This window comes from Ipomoea nil, unplaced genomic scaffold (genome assembly GCF_001879475.1).
Source record: "Ipomoea nil cultivar Tokyo-kokei standard unplaced genomic scaffold, Asagao_1.1 scaffold2805, whole genome shotgun sequence".
In the NCBI taxonomy this organism is placed as follows: Eukaryota; Viridiplantae; Streptophyta; class Magnoliopsida; order Solanales; family Convolvulaceae; genus Ipomoea; species Ipomoea nil.
In genome coordinates this window covers 201957-221111 of record NW_017619233.1, presented here as the reverse complement: position 1 = coordinate 221111, position 19155 = coordinate 201957, and the positions used below count along the sequence as shown (strand labels likewise).

The window sequence follows — 19155 nt, the reverse complement described above, 5'->3', positions numbered from 1 at the left end:
TTTCTTCATTGGGGCCGATCTCTGCGGGCCTAATCTTCGTCCATCTACTTTCTTCCTTCTCGGGGTTTTCACCCCATCACACGGTACCCTGAATGAAGAATATCATGCCATTATAATCACTATGCAAAATGTATATAATCATCCTTAATCTTTCTTCACTCTCACTTACACACGCAATCATATCAGTTTATGAACCCTCATAAACAAGATTTTTTTTTCAAAATTATAGAAACATCAAAGCTAGGTGCATGCAGTAAGCAAGTATGATCATCATCATACGTGACAAGGTCATTAATCCTACTTTGATCACAAGCTTATATTATGCATAACTATGTCATATTCTCAAGTGCCTGAAATTAAAAACCAAAAATCCATGCATGTGTATATCATGCAAGAATTAAACATAGATACTTAGCTTTTAGTGCATAGCCTTTAGTGTATATCTGGCAATATCAATACTCGTATAACTGCATGCGTAGAAACCTGCTGCTGCTTCATAAAATATTCTTTAATTTGGCTCCCATTGACTACTTTCTGGAATTGCAGAAAAACAAAATCAAAGGCTCAAAGCTCCATTTATTCAGGCGTGCGAGGGCGACGGCGCCACTCCAAGTCGCTTAGGATGTAGAAGAATATTCAGACAAAGGGTGGAAAATGAGTAAAATCTCTTATTCATCATCTATGTCTATACCGCATTACAACATTACAATGGTATATAATATCTATCATAACAGATCTTACAACATTAGGAATCCTACACATTAAGAATCCTATCATAAATATAAAGTTAGAATAATATTTTACAACAATTACAATATTTTTGTAATTTTTTCGCCAACCAATCTTTAGATGAGTTGTTCTAGAATTCATGTTCTCTGATGCAGATGTTAATTAATGAAATATTGGAAAATAAGAAATTACCAACATATTTGTATTTTTTTTTTTATTTATACGTTCCTCAAATTTCATATTCTATATGTTGTTAAAAATTGTAATTTTATTGTACTCTTGCTTTTCTTTTTTAATTTTCGTATTATTACTTGTATAGTTCTTCCAAAAGGCTGAACCCCAACCCTAAGGGCCGCCCACACTCTGACTCGACAGAGCATTTGAGAGGATGTAAATCACGGTGACTCAATGGTTCAGCAGACAGGGCCAAATGCCGGTGCGCAGAAGGGATCTGCCCACTTTGGACATAATTCCCACACTGCCGCCGCCGAGAGCCTGGTTACCTAATAAGGACTTAGACCAATCGTTATACCGTGCATCAGGACGCACATAGCAATGTGCGCCCCGCGCCTCCCAAAATGACGTCGTTTTGTTAAGTTGTTAAAAAGAAATCCTCTGTTTCGAATGGACATAAACTCATAACAGAATACACATAAACTATAACATAATATACATAAACTCGTAACATAATACACATAAACTCTTAACTGAATTCACATAAACTCATAACACAATACATATAAACTTTTAACTGAAATACATAATGGGATTTAGTTAACATAATACACATAAACTCTTAACGGAATACACATAAACTCATAACACAATACACATAAAATTTTAACTAAATACACATAATGAGGTTTGGTCTGTTCGGATGGACTGAGCGAGGCATGAAACGCGCGCATTTTGTGCCTGGGCGCACACAGCGGTGCACGATATAAATTGCCGACTTAGGCAGGTTGCAGTCAATTGTTGCCTTGTTGGCCTGATTCATCAATTAATTCCGAATTTAATCTCTCATATATATACAATTCACTGGTTGATAGAAATCCTATTGTTAATAATGTCAAACATAAATGCTGGGACAGTATGTCGTAGTACGGTTTCTAGCAATGGTATTGGTAGCCAAAGAACACTAGCATTTGTATAGTATTTGAGAAGTAGTTTTTCTTTAATTTGATACTGAAACGATGTGCCTCAAGCTTTTAATATTGGTAGCCATCGCTGCTGCTCAACTATGCGGCTATGCAACGTCTGGGGAGGAATTCACATTCAATGGATTCAGGTCGGGCAATCTGAGCCTGGACGGAATAGCTGAGATCACACCCGATGGCTTACTCAGGCTAACAAATGAAACCAGGTTGGAGAAAGGCCGTGCCTTTTACCATATGCCAATCAATTTCAAGAATTCACCCAACGGCTCAGCCTTCTCCTTCTCCACCACCTTTGTCTGTGCTATTGTGCCCCAGATTCCCAGCTTGTGCTATGGCCTTACCTTTGCCATTACACCACCAGGAGGTCTTCCTGGAGCAATTTCGTACCCTTATTTTGGCCTTTTCAATGAAACCAACTCTGGCAATGCTTCCAACCATGTGGTGGCAGTGGAGCTCGATACCCTCCAGAATCCTCAGTTCCATGATATCGACAACAACCATGTAGGAATCGATATCAACGGCTTGAGATCAGCTTTAGCAAAACCAGCAGGGTACTATCAGGGCAACCAATTTTATAACGTCAGTCTCTGCAGCGGCAAACCACTACAAGTTTGGGTAGAGTATGATGGCAAAGCTAAGCAAATGAATGTCACTGTGGCTCCTCTGAGTGTGGGTAAACCAAGTAAGCCTCTTTTGTCTTTTCCCCATGATATTTCTCTGGACATACTAGAAAACGTGTCTATCGGCTTCACCGCGGCCACTGGTTCAGCAATAGTATCAACCCAATATATTCTTGGGTGGAGCTTCAAAATGAATGGCATTGCTCAAGAACTAGATCCCTCTAAACTTCCAAGGCTTCCACGAGTGGGGCCTAAGAGAAAATCTAGATTTCTTGTCATTGGGGTGCCTGTGATTGCAATATTTTCTCTGATTGTTATTGCTTTTGGAGTGGGATATTATGTATTAAGGAGGAGGAAGTTTGCAGAGTTGGTTGAGGACTGGGAACTCGACTATGGACCTCACAGGTTCACGTACAAAGAATTGTACTTTGCTACCAAGGGGTTTTCAGAGAAAGAAATATTGGGGGCAGGCGGTTTTGGGAGTGTTTATAGAGGGGTGTTGCCTAAACCGCAAGGTGAGATTGCTGTGAAGAAAATTTACCATCAATCAACACAAGGAATGAAAGCCTTCATAGCTGAAGTTGTTAGTATGGGTCGGTTGTGTCACAGAAATTTAGTTCCTCTTCTCGGGTATTGCAGACGTAAAAGAGAGTTGTTTTTGGTTTATGAGTACATGCCTAATGGAAGTCTTGACAGATATTTGTTTGACAAACCAATACGCACCCTCAGTTGGGACCAAAGATTTCAAGTAATCAAAGGAGTGGCATCCGCTCTATTCTATATACATGAAGAATGGGAGCAAGTGGTGGTTCATAGAGATATAAAGTCTAGTAATGTTTTACTAGATAGTGAGTGGAATGGAAGACTAGGAGATTTTGGTCTAGCAAGATTGTATGATCATGGAAGTGATCCTCAAACTACACATGTAGTAGGAACTCATGGCTACCTTGCCCCGGAACATATTAGAACAGGCAAGGCTACACCAAGTTCTGATATGTTTGCTTTCGGAGCATTCTTACTTGAAGTTGCATGTGGCAGAAGGCCTATAGAGCAAAAAGTTCCAAATGAGGTTTTTATTTTGGTGGAGTGGGTGTTTTCGTCGTGGAGTAGAGGTGAAATATTGCAGACTATTGATCCTAAATTTGGAGAAGATTATGTCGCTGAAGAAGTAGATATTGTCTTAAAGCTTGGATTGTTGTGTTCTCTGCTAGATACAGAATTCAGGCCAACTATTCGACAAGTTGTTCGATACTTGGAGCGCTCTGTAGCTCTACCAGAGTTGTCAATACTTACTCTCTCCATAGCTGGCCTCACTATTTCTCGAAGTGAAGGTTTTGATGATTTTGTTTCGTCACTTTCATTTTCCGGAAGGAAGATAGGCTCACGTCGTTCTTCAGTTATGAACCCCATTATCTCTAAAGGTCGTTGAATTGATTACAAGATGGGAGTTTAATACTTACTTTGAATCAATTGAGGATCAATTATATGTGGTCAAATAAATATATTTAATTTTCTAATAGTTGTACTTATTATAGAGGATGTAGTCTCCTATTCTATTTGATATGATGTAATGCTATTTATATTTGTGTAATATTATCTCATTTTTAAAAGTGATCTCACTACTATATTATCACGTTTGTAATTCATTGCTATTTTCTCTATACCTTTGCAATTCGAACTTACTTTCAGAATTGGTCCCTAGTTCTACTTTGCTGGGTGTTTAGACACAAGAAAGTCCACATTTGGATATTTATTTCTTTTAGCCGAGGGTGCTATCTCTTGGAAAAGTGCGAAGCAGACTGTCATTGTTGCGTCCACTATGGAAGCTGAGTTTGTGGCATATTTTATGGTCACAAATCATGGATTATGGCTGCGAAATTTTATTTCGAGACTTGAAATTGTCGACGGTATTTCCAAGCCATTGAAAATTTATTGTGATAATGCTGCAACATTATTCTTTTCTAAGAACGACAAGTATACAAGTGGTGCTAAACATATTGATTTGAAGTATCTTGCCATTAAAGAAGATGTTCGGGAACGAAGAGTATCAATTGAACACATTAGCATTAGATTAATGATTGTAGACCCATTAACTAAAGCCTTGCCAGCGAAGACATTTCATGAGCATGTTGAAATAACGGGCATTATTGAAAACTGTTAACATTATGTTAAGGTTTGTGTTCTTGATATATTTGATACTTAGGGCTCAATTTAATTTCGTTTTTGTATTAAGTATCATGTTTAGTTTTTGAAGTATATATACATGAATGTATGTCAATATAAACAGGATTTATCTTTGACAAAGACATTATCGTGAACCATCATCATGAAAAATATCATTATGAATCATATTCAGTTTGAAACTAATATTGTGATACATGAAATGGACTGTGTTAAATTAGTGACGTATTACCTAGACTTTGTGGTTCCTCTTTTGCAGTAATATACACATCTCTTTGCTTTCAAAAAATTACCTAATCATCAAAATCTCATAATTACAACTATTTCTAACATCTAATTTTCTTTTTCATTATGAATGTGTGACTATAACAAAATTCCTACCCTTAATTTGTTAATCACCACTAGCTAGTTCATATTGATTCACATCAAATGTAGCAGAGCCCACAAAATTGTAAATGAAATGAAACTCCAAGAAATAAGAATGGACGAAATTTATCATTGTTCCAAGGTAGGTGCGCATAGTAATTAGTAAACAAGGACCACATCAACTGGTGCCTAAAGTCTAAACATTTGGCAAAGTAGAGTAGTCACGTCACTGGTCCCGATTCATCAATTTATTTTAGAATTAGTCAGTCACTTGGCATTTTTTTTTCTTTTTTTCTTTTTTTAAGAAATCACTTGACATTTCTAAGAGTAGAACATATGTATACCATTGGGCGGAGGTCGATAAAGGTCAAATTCAATACCATGTGATTAGAAGATTGTTGGACGAAGGCTTGGTAAAGGGTTAAGTCCAGCACCTGGCTCTCGAAAATGTGTGATTGCGCCTTTAATTTGCTACTTGCTAACTATAACCAGAGTCTGATTTTGGATTTTTGTGGCCCTGTTCTTATAAATAAATGAGGCCCTACCAATAAGCGCAATATTTAAAATCAATAAGTATGGATGGTGTAACAGACGCTGAATGCAAAAATCACACTTCCTACTTCAATTTACTTCCAATTTAAATTAAAGCTAAGCTAACTAAAAGTAGCATATGTACCAATAACCCTGAGAAACATAATGGTTTTGCAATGTTCAATTAATTAGATCCTAATTATTGTTGGAAATTTATATAGTAATGGAGATTAATGTTTCAGATGAACTACCATGAAAGCTTAAATAATATTTGGAGTTGTGAAGTTGTAAATATTATTTTAGTTTGGTAGAAAGTTAATTAAAATACTGGGAGAAATTTATATAGCTATATGCTTGTGATATATAGCTATATGCTTGAGATATATAGCTAATATGCTTGAGAGTATTAATATGCTTGTGAGTATATAGCTATATGCTTGTGATATATAGCTAATATGCTTGAGAGTATTAATGCATGTTTGGATATTTTCATGCGTAAGGTTTTATGCATTTTAAAGCTATATGCTTCAAAGTTACACTTAACATGCTTGTTATATGTAGCTGTATGTTTGAGATTATTGAACTACATATATGTATATTATTTATATTTATCCTTTGCATGGTTTCATGCGTAAGGAATATATAAATATATATATATATATATATATATATATATATATATATATATATATATATATATATATATATATATATGTATATAATTTTGCATACAGTTACTGTGTAACTCAAAGTAAATTTAATAATTTCTCCAGTAATGGATATATCATTCAGGATATATCTTATCTTATGGAAGTTGAGTTTTAAATCACAACAACTTCCATGCAACTTCTCCAAACAGTTAGATTTTTTACATCTATAAATACTTGGAGAGACATCTGAAGAATACAGAGAAGAAAAAAGACAACAGGCAATTGATGGAGGCAATCAACTTGCAAGACACCAAGATACTTCACAGGCTTACATCTCTACAGGAAATTCTCAAACAAAGCAACTTGAGAATTTCATTATCTTCTTGTATCCCATAAGATTAAATCTTGAACCTTGTTGCTTTTATAGAGGGAGATTTAAAGCTTATAGGAAAGTGATTACACGCCTAAAGATATCAAATGATCCAGTTTTTGTTCCCTGTTGTATTCTGTATTATTGTTGTATCTCAAATGTATTACAGATTACAAGCACCTTTTCCAACAATTACTAGGAGTCAAGCACCCTGTACTCAGATGACATGTAGAGACATCTTCTATGTGGGAGGTCATGAGATCGAGTCTCCCGTGGAGGTGTTGTTTACTTTTTGTGCTTCAGAGTCAGTAGCATTCAAAAAAAATCCTAATATGTAGACTTTTTTTTTTTTTTTTCTTTTAAGTAGCTAGGTCAAAAATAAATATTGGACCCTCTAAAAATTGAGGCCCTCTACTGTTGCCTATCTTGCACGGCCAAAAATCCGGCCATGCTACAACTTGTAGGGTAGTAGTAACCGGTATCAACCCAAGTCTGGCAATTTATATCGTGGACCAGGGTCCACAATACACTGTGGACCCTGGTCCAATACACATAATTTGACTTCATAATGTACTGAATTTATGTTCATAAACACATACACATAAACACAATATAATGAAGACACATAAACACTTAGCATAATACACAGAATTCATATTCATAATGAACATAATTCATGTTCATAATGTACATAATTCATGTTCATTATATTATGTTTATGTGTATGTGTATTATGAACGTAAATTATGTGCATTATTAATAGGAATTCTGTAAATTATGAAGTCAAATTATGTGTATGGACCAAGGTCCACAGTGCACTGTGGACCAGGTATAACGAGTGCCCAGCAAATGATGCTGTGGAACCGTGTCCACCTTGCAAGGTAGACACGGTTCCAAAACTATTCATAATTATGAATATATATAGTTCAAAAATTATGGACATATAGCTCTATAATTATGAACATAGAGTTGTGAACATAATTATGAGCATATAGTTATGTAATTATGAATATAGAGATTCAATAATTGTGAATATGAAGTTCAAAAATTATGAATATATAGCTTTATAATTATGCACATATAGTTTAATAATTATGAACATAGAGTTATGTAATTGTGAATATAAAGTTCAATAATTATGAATATGAAGTTCAAAAATTACGAATATATAGTTTTATAATTATGAACATAGAGTTCAATAATTACAAGGTGGACACGGTTCCACAGCATAACGATTGGGATTGTCCAAGTCCTAACAAGAGCAATTAAGACTGGCTGGTAGGGGAAATGTGTGGCGCTTGATCCTAACATTTCTGATGGGATGCAATGATGTCCCTCAAGCTTTTGGTGATGGTAGTCATCTCTACTGCTCAACTATGCTGCTCTACAACATCTAGAGGCAATGAGTTCACATTCAACGGGTTCAACAAATAAAACCATGTTGCAGAAAGGCCGTGCCTTTTACCCCATGCCTATAATTTCAAGAATTCATCCAACAGCTCCGCTTTCTCCTTCTCCACCACCTTTGTCTGTGTTATGGTTCCCCAGACTCCGAGTTGGATAACTCACGGCATTCTCTATGCGATTACACAATCGGGAGGTCTTCCAGGAGCACTACCCAACCCATATTTCGGCCTTTTCAATGAAACGACCTTCAATGGCATTGATAACAACCATGTGGGAATTGATATCAACCGCTTGATATCAGTTGAAGCAAAATCAGCAGGCTACTATCAGGACAACCAACTTCATAACTTTAGTCTTGGCAGCGGCAAGCCAATACAAGCTTGGGTAGAATATGATGGGATTGTTAGACAATAATATGACTAACATAAACGGTAATAACGAGGAACCTGACCTCGTGATAGCGGAAGCTTTAGGACCTTCTGAATATCCCTCGCCATAGTCGTAGAAATTGCCGCCATGATGGTAAACCTGCAGAATAGACATTAGTGTTGTGTCTACCACTTCTCTCCTGAATAACTGATGGTGCGTGTATTCTGAATATGGGAGCTGTGGGAGAACTGTTTTGCTTAGAAGCCTACATGCCATCAACGTAGGCAGATATTCAGTTAAAGCTTAACTGAATATCCTGAGTTGCCTAATAGATTAAGTCACTAATTGACTCAATCTCTTACTTGCACCACAACCACTTAATTAATACAATATATTATAATATATTATATTAGGGAAAATACTTACATTCTCCCACTTGGTGCAAGTACTGGCACAACCTTCATTAAAGAACAAAACACATGATATTTCTCTAGACATACTCGAAACTGTTTCAATTGGCTTCACCGCGGCCACTGGTTCAGCAGTATCAACCCAATATATTCTTGGGCGGAGCTTCAAAATGAATGGCATTGCTCAAGAACTTGATCCCTCTAAACTTCCAAACTTTCCACGAGTGGAGCCTAAGAGAAAATCTAGATTTTTAGTCATTAGGGTGCCTGTGATTGCGATATTTTCTCTAATTATTACTGCTTTTTGATAAGCCTTGAATTAGCCCATAATTATGCTTCATTTATACTAATTTTTGAGTGAATGCTAGGTGATTGTGCAAGAAGGAAACATATTTCAGGTGTTTATGGCTTGAGGAAAGGAAATGTAGACTAGGGCATACATGAACTTAAAATGAGGACAAATCAAGATGATATTAAGGCAAAGTGGTTCAAAGAGGGAAGGAAAAAATCATAGCAGGAATCAACGGAGCATTGGAGCGAAGGAGAAGTCAAAGCGTGACACTCTGGTCAGCTTGTCACGTTGCTGGTCATGCTGTGACCTGCAGCGTGACAGGCTAACCATCTGAAAGTAGTCTGCACGTCAATATGAAGGTCACGACGTAACCTCCTTCGTGACTTGCAAACTACTTTTTGGATCCCAGGCGTCACGCTGCTGGTCACGCCGTGATCTGCAGCGTGACATCCTAGAACATGCGAGGCTTTGGCCTGGTCACGATGAAGGTAACGTCTTGACCTCCATCGTGACCAGGAATTCTGGAAGCGATTAAAAGGGCGCGATTCCAAAAGTATAAATAGTTTTTGGCGTTATTTTCAGACAACTTTTTAATTTGTGAAATCTTCCTTTACATTTTCTCTCCACTTACACCATTTAACATCAATACATTGTATTCCATCATCTTTTGGAAGATTATTGTACGCAACTACAACTTTCAACTTCTATTTCGAATTTACATTCAATAAAGTACGGGTTTCTATTTCTTATTCTTGCACTTTATTGAAGTCGAATTCATTGTGCATTATTTTAATTGCTTGTAGTTTATCAATTCCATTATGAGTAGTTAAACTAGTTAGGAATTTAGATTGAATTGCTTTGTATGAATTAAATTGAAAAATCTAGGGCTTGCAATATCTTTAGAATGAACTTGATTGTGAATTTGGTGAATTATTTTGACTCTTGTACGGTTATGGCCCAACTTTGCATGAGGATTTTGGATTTGGTGTTTCACCTATGAGAGTAGGGATTCACCATAGCCAAACCTATCACATTTCTAACTCACTCTTGAGAAAGGGAGTTGGAAGGGAAAGAGCACACAAAGTATTTGTTTAATTGCCTCACCTAGTCTAGTTGCCAAGAGAATGGGATGTGAACTTAGGTGATAGACCAATGACCATGAGAATGGCATTGGCACTTGCTAAACTCCCTCACTTTCATTCTTGATTTTTGTTTGGCTTAGAAACTTAGAACATTAGTAGCATTTATGCAAAGTAGTTTTATCTAAATCCTTCCCTTCAATATTGTGTTTTACATAATCTATTGCTTTATCATATATTTGTTCTCAATGCAAATGATCAATTCCTTTTGGTTAGCTTTCAAACACTCAATGATCTCATGTTTAACCCCTCTCTACTCAATGCCTTTATAGCCTTTCCTAGAGGACGACACTCACTAAACACTCCCACTAAAGCCAGCTTTCACTTTTGGAGTGGGATATTATCTCTTAAGGAAGAGGAAGTTTGCAGAGTTGCTTGAGGGCTTGGAACAGGAATATGGACCTCATAGGTTTAATTACAAAGAATTTTACTTTTCCACAAAGGGCTTTTCGGACAAACAAATATTAGGTGCAGGGGGTTTGGCAAAGTTTATAGAGGCATGTTACCCAACACGCAAGTTGAAATTGTTGTGAAGAAAATTTATAATCAATCAACACCAGGAATGAGACCCTTCATAGCTGGAGTTGTTAGTATGGGGCGATTGTGTCATAGGAATTTTGTTCCTCTTTGTGGCTATTGTAGACATAAAAGAGAAATACTTTTGGTTTATGAGTACATGCCTGATGGAAGGAAGTCTTGACAGGTATTTGTGTTGACGAACTAATGCACACCCTCAGTTGGAGCCAAAGATTTCAAGTCATCAAAGGAGTGGCATTAGCTTTATTCTATATACATGAGGAATGGGAGCAGGTGATGATTCACAGAGATATAAAGGCTAGTAACGTCTTGCTAGATAATGAATGTAATGGAAGATTAGGAGATTTTGGGTTAGCAAGATTGTATGATCATGGATCTGATCTTCAAACTACACATGTGGCAGGAACTCATGACTACCTTGCCCCAGAACATGCTAGAACAGGGAACTGAAGGCCACGACAAGCTCTGATATGTTTGGTTTTGGAGCATTCTTACTTGAAGTTGCACGTGGCAGGAGGCCTATTGAGCTAAAAGCATCAAATGATGATCTTATTTTGGTGGAGTGGGTATTTTCATGGTGGAATAGAGGTGAAATATTACAAACGGTTGATCCTAAATTTGGTGAAGCTAGGGTTGTTGTGTTCTCTGCTAGATGCAGAACTCAGACCTAGCATTCGACAAGTTATTCGATATTTGGAACGCTCTGTAGATCTACCAAAATTGTCATTACTTACTCTCTCCACAACATGTTTGACAATTTCGCGAAGTGAAGGCTTTGATGACTTTGTTTTGTCACTTTCATACTTGGATAGCAAGATAGGTTCATGTTATTCTTCAATCACGAACTCTATTGTCTCTGAAGGTCGTTGATTACATGAATAGGAATGTTTAATACTTACATTGAACATGTTGAGGATGAATTATAGTCAATAAATATTTTAATGTAAAATATATTATTCTCTATGATACGCATCAAAGGAAAGAAATAATTGGTGGTTTAATTAGTGGAGGGTCTATAAGGAATGAATCATATGTAATTAGAGGATAATTGACTAAATATTAGTATAAGGAAATTATGTATATTAGAATATATTATTACCTTGTATAGTTAGAATAATTGTAGTAACTTAATTATTATAGGTGTTAGTAATTTAGTATAAATAGGTCCATTGTATATGAATACTGGGAACCACTCAGAGAAATATATGTTATTCTACTATTCTAGTCTATTCTTCTTGGAGTCCTCACACGCTCGAAGTGTGAAATTGGAGTTTTGCCGTGACTCGAATACGGTTAGGAGCTAGAAGCCTGCTCGAAAGGTTTCTTTCGTTGCGTACTAAATTTCAGTACGTAACATTGGTGCTTTCATTGATTCCATTGATGAGAGTATCCCCTATCGTTTTATTCATTTATTTTTTTTGTTGCGTCCTTCAGAATTTATTTATTTATTTTTTAAAAAAAAATGAAAAAAAAATTGAAAACAAAAAGAAAAAAAAACAATAGAAAGGAAAAAAGTAAAAAAATAAAAAAATAAAAAAAAATGACAGAAAGGAAAAGAAAAAGATTTTTTTTATTATGGAAAATATTACTCATCGATGTTTATTGGTTTCTGTACATCAAGTATGGTATTCCATTGATGATTTTGTATTGTATGAGATCTTTTCTACGAAAGGACCCGTACAATATATTCATATTTTGAAGGATGAGAGTTACACCTTCCAAGCTTTGGTATGGTTTGATTCTATCTTGGATGCATTCATGGCTAAACAAGCTCTTCATGGCCAAAATATTTACGATGGGTGTTGTGTTTTAGACATTAAATATCCTGATTTAGAGTTGTTGATGGATGTGTGTGGAGAATTACCGACGGACCAAGATGACACTTCGGAATGTCTCACTTCTAATTATTATAATTCAACTTTTCAAGAAGAACCAAATAGCCCAGGGTCCAAGGAATCATCAATAACAACAGTTCCTCTCCCAACCACTCATGACGAAAGCAACATTCAAGATTTCAACAACTTAGAGTCTCTTGAGGATTATCTTGAGACAAGACTTGTGAGTACTACTACCTTAGACTTGGAACTCAACATTGGGGCGCAAGACATATTTTTAAACGGTACAAGCCAAAAGCGGAGGCCATTTATGTGTCACGATCAAGCTCAAGAACCATTTCAATCATTTGTTTTGCCAACTAGCCACCATCCAAAGTTGTATGAACCGCTTCAACAAAGATGTGTTTATTCTATTCCTCTCTAAACCTTGAGGACAAGGTGTTTTTTGAAGGGGTGGAGAGTGATACGCATCAAAGGAAAGAAATAATTGGTGGTTTAATTAGTGGAGGGTCTATAAGGAATGAATCATATGTAATTAGAGGATAATTGACTAAATATTAGTATAAGGAAATTATGTATATTAGAATATATTATTACCTTGTATAGTTAGAATAATTGTAGTAACCTAATTATTATAGGTGTTAGTAATTTAGTATAAATAGGTCCATTGTATATGAATATCGGGAACCACTCAGAGAAATATATTGTTATTCTACTATTCTAGTCTATTCTTCTTGGAGTCCTCACACGCTCGAAGTGTGAAATTGGAGTTTGCCGTGACTCGAATACGGTTAGGAGCTAGAAGCCTGCTCGAAAGGTTTCTTTCGTTTCGTACTAAATTTCAGTACGTAACACTCTACCTTGTAATTAATAGTTCTTTTAATTTTATAGAGGGTATAGTCTCATGTTATATCATCTTTGTTATATAACAAGAAATAATACCTTTTCAATAATATATGATGTGGTAAATACTCTTGTGTATACGTATATGAGTACAAATTATAGTATAGTTGTAGCTCAGGTAGTTAAGACTAAGGATCGAATGGTCCCGAGGTTGTAAGTACTCTAGAGAGAAAATGCTCAAAAAGTCCCTCCTACAAGCATTTAATGTGGTATTTATAGGAGCTGGGAAGGAGTCACATGCAAGGCTCTCGGCATGACTGTCACATGTCATACATGTAGTCGGTGGGCTCAGGAACAACGCCATGATAGCCACGTGTGTTGATATTCCTGACCGTCCACTAAGGGGTGTGGTCAGGTTAAAGTTAGAAGCCTAGGTCCAAATCCTCAAGTAACCCTGCTTGGGATGACCGTCCCGACCTAAACGGGACGCGGTTGGTCCCAAAACAACGAAGTACTACTGCAACCATGATTCAGCTCGGTCGTTGCATTTAGGTCAGGAATATCAAGCTATTGGTCTATCAAGGTCGAGAATGATTACTCTCGGTGACCTGAACGGGTACTAAGTAGGTGCACGGTACGTAGATGGAGGTATATTCAGGGAATATTCCCTATCAAGTAGCCCCCCTAGTCCGAGCCCTGACATTAGTTCAGCGAGGAAGGGTTCAAACTAAAATATTCGGTCAAAGCAACTCCAAACCCCGCTTATCGAGCCGGAATTGAATGCAGTGCCAGTTCACCAGATAAGGCGTGGATCACCGTTCGAGCCTCACGATCACATACGTGCCGACATATTACAGATCGTCTAGGGATCCGGTCTGAGTTTTGAATTTTCATTTTATACACATTGAATTTCATTATTGCACCACCAAAGTATCATTCTAATTAATGTACAGTTTTATTTAATAATATACATTTAATATATGGGACTTGTTATTCAATTTCATTTTATGCTAGTATAAGTATTAAAATAAATCTAGGTACCAATTATCATGGTGGACAAATATATATTTATGGTATTAGAATATATAGTTATTGCAATCTCATTACTATGAATAGATATATCGTACAAGAACGATGAAATGTATATGCATTCAAATTTTATAAATTAAAAGATGTTTAGATACTCATCAAGCAACTGTAGGTTGTCTATATATATATACCTCACGGAATCAATTCTTTTAATAAATAAATATTTTGATGGATATATTGAACTCAGTACATAGGATATTGAGCGGATCCGACTCAACCCGTGACGGAAAAGAAAGAATCCAACCGCGGCCTCGTGATCGACAAAAGCAGGCCAACTTGAGTTGGGGAGGTCGGGTCGAAGAAAATCGCTGCCAGTCAAGACCCTTGCAACTGCTTGCCTGCGTGAGGCGCCTAGGTTAATGCAAGTCATTCTTGTAAATGAGGTCTACAAATAATTATTCTTTTGTCTTGTTTAAACATATTGGCTTTATTTGGTCAAATACTTAGCCTACACGCCAATTTTAGCTTATTTGGCCACTATTAGTTGTTTGACTTGGTTAAAAAATCAATATAAGTGTTTGATTATTTAGCTTTTTGTAACTCCAAAATGCTAAAATTCAAAAAGCTGTTCAAAGAAACTTTTTCAATTAGCTTTTTGAGAAAAAGAAATTATACCAAACAGCTAATTTACCAAACAATTTTATACAATCAGCTATTGTTATCAACTAGTTATACCATCTAATTAACCCAATCAGCTAACAGCTAACAGTCATTTACCAAACAGTGTGATTGTCTTATTACTACACAATTTATGTAACCTTTTGACCATCTTTGCAAATAGTATTTTATCCTTTGAAGGCATTCTTCTTATCTTTACATTGTTACCCAAGAACTTTGTGGTCTAATGGTATCAAGTTGAATTTCCACATGATAAGTTGTGAGTTTGAGCTTTAATGGAAGCGCTATTGACTTTGTGTGCTTCAGTAGGTTGAGAAAATAGTTATGAGCAAATACTATATTGTAATAGATTAATAGTATTCAAAAACAAAAAAAAAAAAACAAAAAAAAAAAAAAACTTTACACTGTTATCCTTTCATTTAATTGGGTTACATAGTAAATTTTCTCTATCAAATGATATTGTATCTACTAAATATTGAGAATTATTCTTCACAAATGCAGCAACGCAATGATGCTTTGGCCGAGTGGTTAAGGCGTGTGCCTGCTAAGTACATGGGGTTTCCCCGCGAGAGTTCGAATCTCTTAGGCGCTGTAATGTCATTTTTGTTTGTTATTATCTTACAAGTATTATTCTTCACAAGTACTATAACATAAAGATGCTTTGGCCGAGTGGTTAAGGCGTGTGCCTGCTAAGTACATGGGGTTTCCTGTGAGAGTTCAAAGCTCTCAAGTGTCGGATTTATGTAGACCTTAGTTTCTAATATTCATCATGCTTAAAATACTCCTTTCCATGCTCATCTGACTGTATATTAAAATTATAATATACTATATATATATATATATATATATATATATATATCAATATCACAATACAACAGAGACTGAAAAGTTCTTTTTCCTAAAATCAGTAGTTGTTTAGGTCTTTATTCTTTTTAATATTTCAAAATTGACAGAACTAATCAATCACTCCATATATTAATCTCTTGAATATATATTATTAATTATCATTTATCAAATGACTTAGGTTACATTGGTATTTTAGGTATATAAGTAAATATCTACCTTGCTTTAATTTGTAGTAAATTATCATTTATCAAGCACTTTTAGACTTATATGAACCAAATAAATACACACGCACACACAAATCAATTAATTTTAGTATATTTTCTTGTAGTGAATATTTATCTATTAATTAGTCTCTTGCCAAATTTTCGCTATTTCATTGTTAACTTAGCTATAAATATAATATGTTGCTAGATTCCTTGGTATTTATATATTTTCTTATAGTGAACGATGTTTGCAAACAACCAAGCTAGTTAATGGGATGAGGGTAATAGTTTAAAAATTGTATTCTAGTAGGCACAAGCAATTTATGTTATGAAAACTGTAATGCAGTACAAGAACAATACTGTTTCTGAGGTTGTTTCCTATGGTAATAGTGTTTATTGAGAAGAATGATACACTATCTTATGAGTACGTTAACTTTAACAATGACAAGACTATTTGGCTTTGAGGCATACGAGTCATTAGTTTGGGAAGATGCGGGGCATGTTTAGTAGCCCAATAACAGTTCTTTGGCAAGTGGAGTTGCAATCTAGCTAAACTATTACAGCACGTTTGATTCATAGAATAAATTTTGAGGTAATAGGAATGTTATTCCATAAGGAATGGAATAGGCAAGGAATATAATATGAATTGTATTATATTATTTGGTTCGCGGAAGGAATATACTTTAGGAATTATATTACAGTGTTTGGTTGATTTAAGGAATCGAAATGAAATATGTTTTAAAAGACATAAATACCCTTATAAAAATATGTGATGGTGGCGGTGATGGTAGTGGTGGCGGCGGCGGCAATGGTGGTGGTGGTGGCGACGGTGGTGGCGGTGGCGGTGGCAGCAGTGGCGGTGGTGGTGGTGGTGGGGGGTAAAATAGGAAATAGAAACTTTAGGCTATTCCTGAGAGCTCAGGAATAGCCTAATACCAGGGGCCTCCCAGGAATCTCTATTCCCCTTGCAAGGGGAATAGGTCATTTCCGGAAATAATGTTCCTAGGAATACAAGTGGTTACCAAACAGAGGAATATGCCTATTACTGGGAATGCTATGTCATTCCAGGCCTATTCCGTGAACCAAACAGCCCATAAATGTCTACAAAGATGGGCCTAGTTCATTCTTATATAGCACATGTAATGAAATAAATTCACATTCAAGGTGTTCAGGAGCCAGAGCTAGCTGTAGGGGCCAACACAGGACTTTGATGTTGTATTAGATGATCACATGGCATTGGTTCTTGGTCAAGGTGAGGTTTCTCAGGATCCCCAGACTCAATCACATGAGGAACCTCAGGATCAATCATAGGAGGAGCTTCAGACACATACTCAGGCACACATGGGGCCTTTAGCACTTTGTCAGGGCCCGACCCATGCTCAATCACAGGAAGATGCTCAGTCCCCGACACGAACACATAATGATGGAGGTCCTTTTCACTCTCCAGTTGCTCAGCCCTCTGAGCTAGTTCCGATGGTTAGGCGAACTCAGAGAACTTGGTCAGCGTCAGAGCGTTCCAACGTTGCAGGGTTCTATTGTGAGGCGTCTGATGATAGTGAGTCTTTGATTGCTTGTAGAGTTGCTACCTTTGAGTCTGCAGGGTGTCATAGGGAGCTAGTGGACCATGGCTCGCCCCCTAGGACCACCCGTGTGCCCCTTGGTGACAAGTACACTACATCTCATGTACAACAAGAGCGGAGTAGTGCGGCCTCTGGCATGCCAATCTCTTCTCAGTCCCCCTCTTTTTGATAATGCGATTTATTGTTTCGAATGTGCAGGGGATTGTCTTGCGAGGTTCTTTTCAGAGATTGCATTTGTTGCTCCGAAAACATAGGTCTTTTATTTTGTGTCTTGAACCATTTTGTGATACTGATAGATTAGATTCCTTTATGTTGCAACTTGGCTTTGACTCTGCATTTGTTGGGGTTAATGATAAGTTGTGGCTCTTTTGGAATTCTGACTTTAATTTGAATTTTGAATATGAATCTGATCAATCTGTATCGGTTTCTTGTGGTCATGTTATTATCCCTAATGCATTCTAGATTACTTTTGTGTATGCTAAAACTAGGAATGCATAAGGGATCCTTTATGGGATGAGTTATGCTCTGTTAGGAATATTTGTAATAAGATTTTGATGAGTCAAAATGTACTTTTTTTTTGAAAAATTAATTCTCCAAAATTTCATTGTAAAAATGTATTAAAAAATTGTATATGCGTCAAAACTTGGTAGAATTCTTGAAGTAACAGAAGAATTGGTAGAAGATGAAGTCACGACCTGTCGTTATTTCTTCTAAGATAAAAATAAATAGTGACGGGATATGATGTTGTCATTAGTGTGCATATAGTGATAGTATATTTACCGTTACTAAAATGTTCTTTTTGTGACAAAAATTCCGTCATTAATAAATCAATTCACTGACATAATTTCCTCTCATATATTCTTATAATGATGGAGAATCCTATTGTGATGGAGAATCCCATTATTAATATTACTATTTAGTCCATGGTTGCAGTAGGCGTTAGTCGGGCGTCCAGGCAGCGCCTAGGCGGAATCTAGGCAGCGCTAGGCGGGCGCCCAAAAAAATAAAATAAATAGTGGTAGACTTGCCGTTTGACAATTTTAAAGAGGTTGTTTTCAACATTCAACCAAATAACACAACCAAATAAATGCAATAATGATAATTTATAAGTCATAATATCATAATAATATTAAAATAAATAATTAATGAAAGACGACATCAGACAAAATCGGACGAAATTGGTCAAAATCGGATGACTCAACCGAGTTGGCCGACACGATCGATTTTGGCCGAGTTGGCTGCCTAGGTGGCCGCCGGCCGAGCAATGGCCGCCTACACCCAAAAACGGCAAGGCTTGGTGCCGCCTAGCGCCTAGTCGGCCGAGTTTTGCAACACTGCTATTTACTAACAAAATTTTCTCTCATTATATTAGATTTTACGTGT

At 36.4% G+C, this 19155-nt stretch overlaps 1 protein-coding gene, 2 non-coding genes and 1 pseudogene across 3 annotated transcripts; all 4 read left to right on the top strand.

Moving 5' to 3' along the window:
- The first annotated feature begins 1922 nt into the window (after nt 1-1922).
- Nucleotides 1923-4127, top strand: LOC109158012 (L-type lectin-domain containing receptor kinase IV.1-like). Its single transcript, XM_019305830.1, has one exon. The coding sequence runs from the start codon at nt 1923-1925 to the stop codon at nt 3933-3935; it is 2013 nt and encodes a 670-aa protein (XP_019161375.1). The 3' UTR covers nt 3936-4127.
- Nucleotides 4128-8140: 4013 nt separating this feature from the next.
- On the top strand, nt 8141-11700 carry LOC109158011 (annotated as a pseudogene).
- Nucleotides 11701-15653: 3953 nt separating this feature from the next.
- Nucleotides 15654-15735, top strand: TRNAS-GCU. Its single transcript has one exon. It is a non-coding gene; the product is annotated as a tRNA-Ser (tRNA).
- Nucleotides 15736-15798: 63 nt separating this feature from the next.
- Nucleotides 15799-15879, top strand: TRNAS-GCU. The gene has a single exon. It is a non-coding gene; the product is annotated as a tRNA-Ser (tRNA).
- The last annotated feature ends 3276 nt before the right edge of the window (nt 15880-19155 follow it).

Excerpts from the sequence above, each read along its gene's own strand:
- LOC109158012 (XM_019305830.1), top strand. The coding sequence starts at position 1,923 with ATGTGCCTCAAGCTTTTAATATTGGTAGCCATCGCTGCTGCTCAACTA.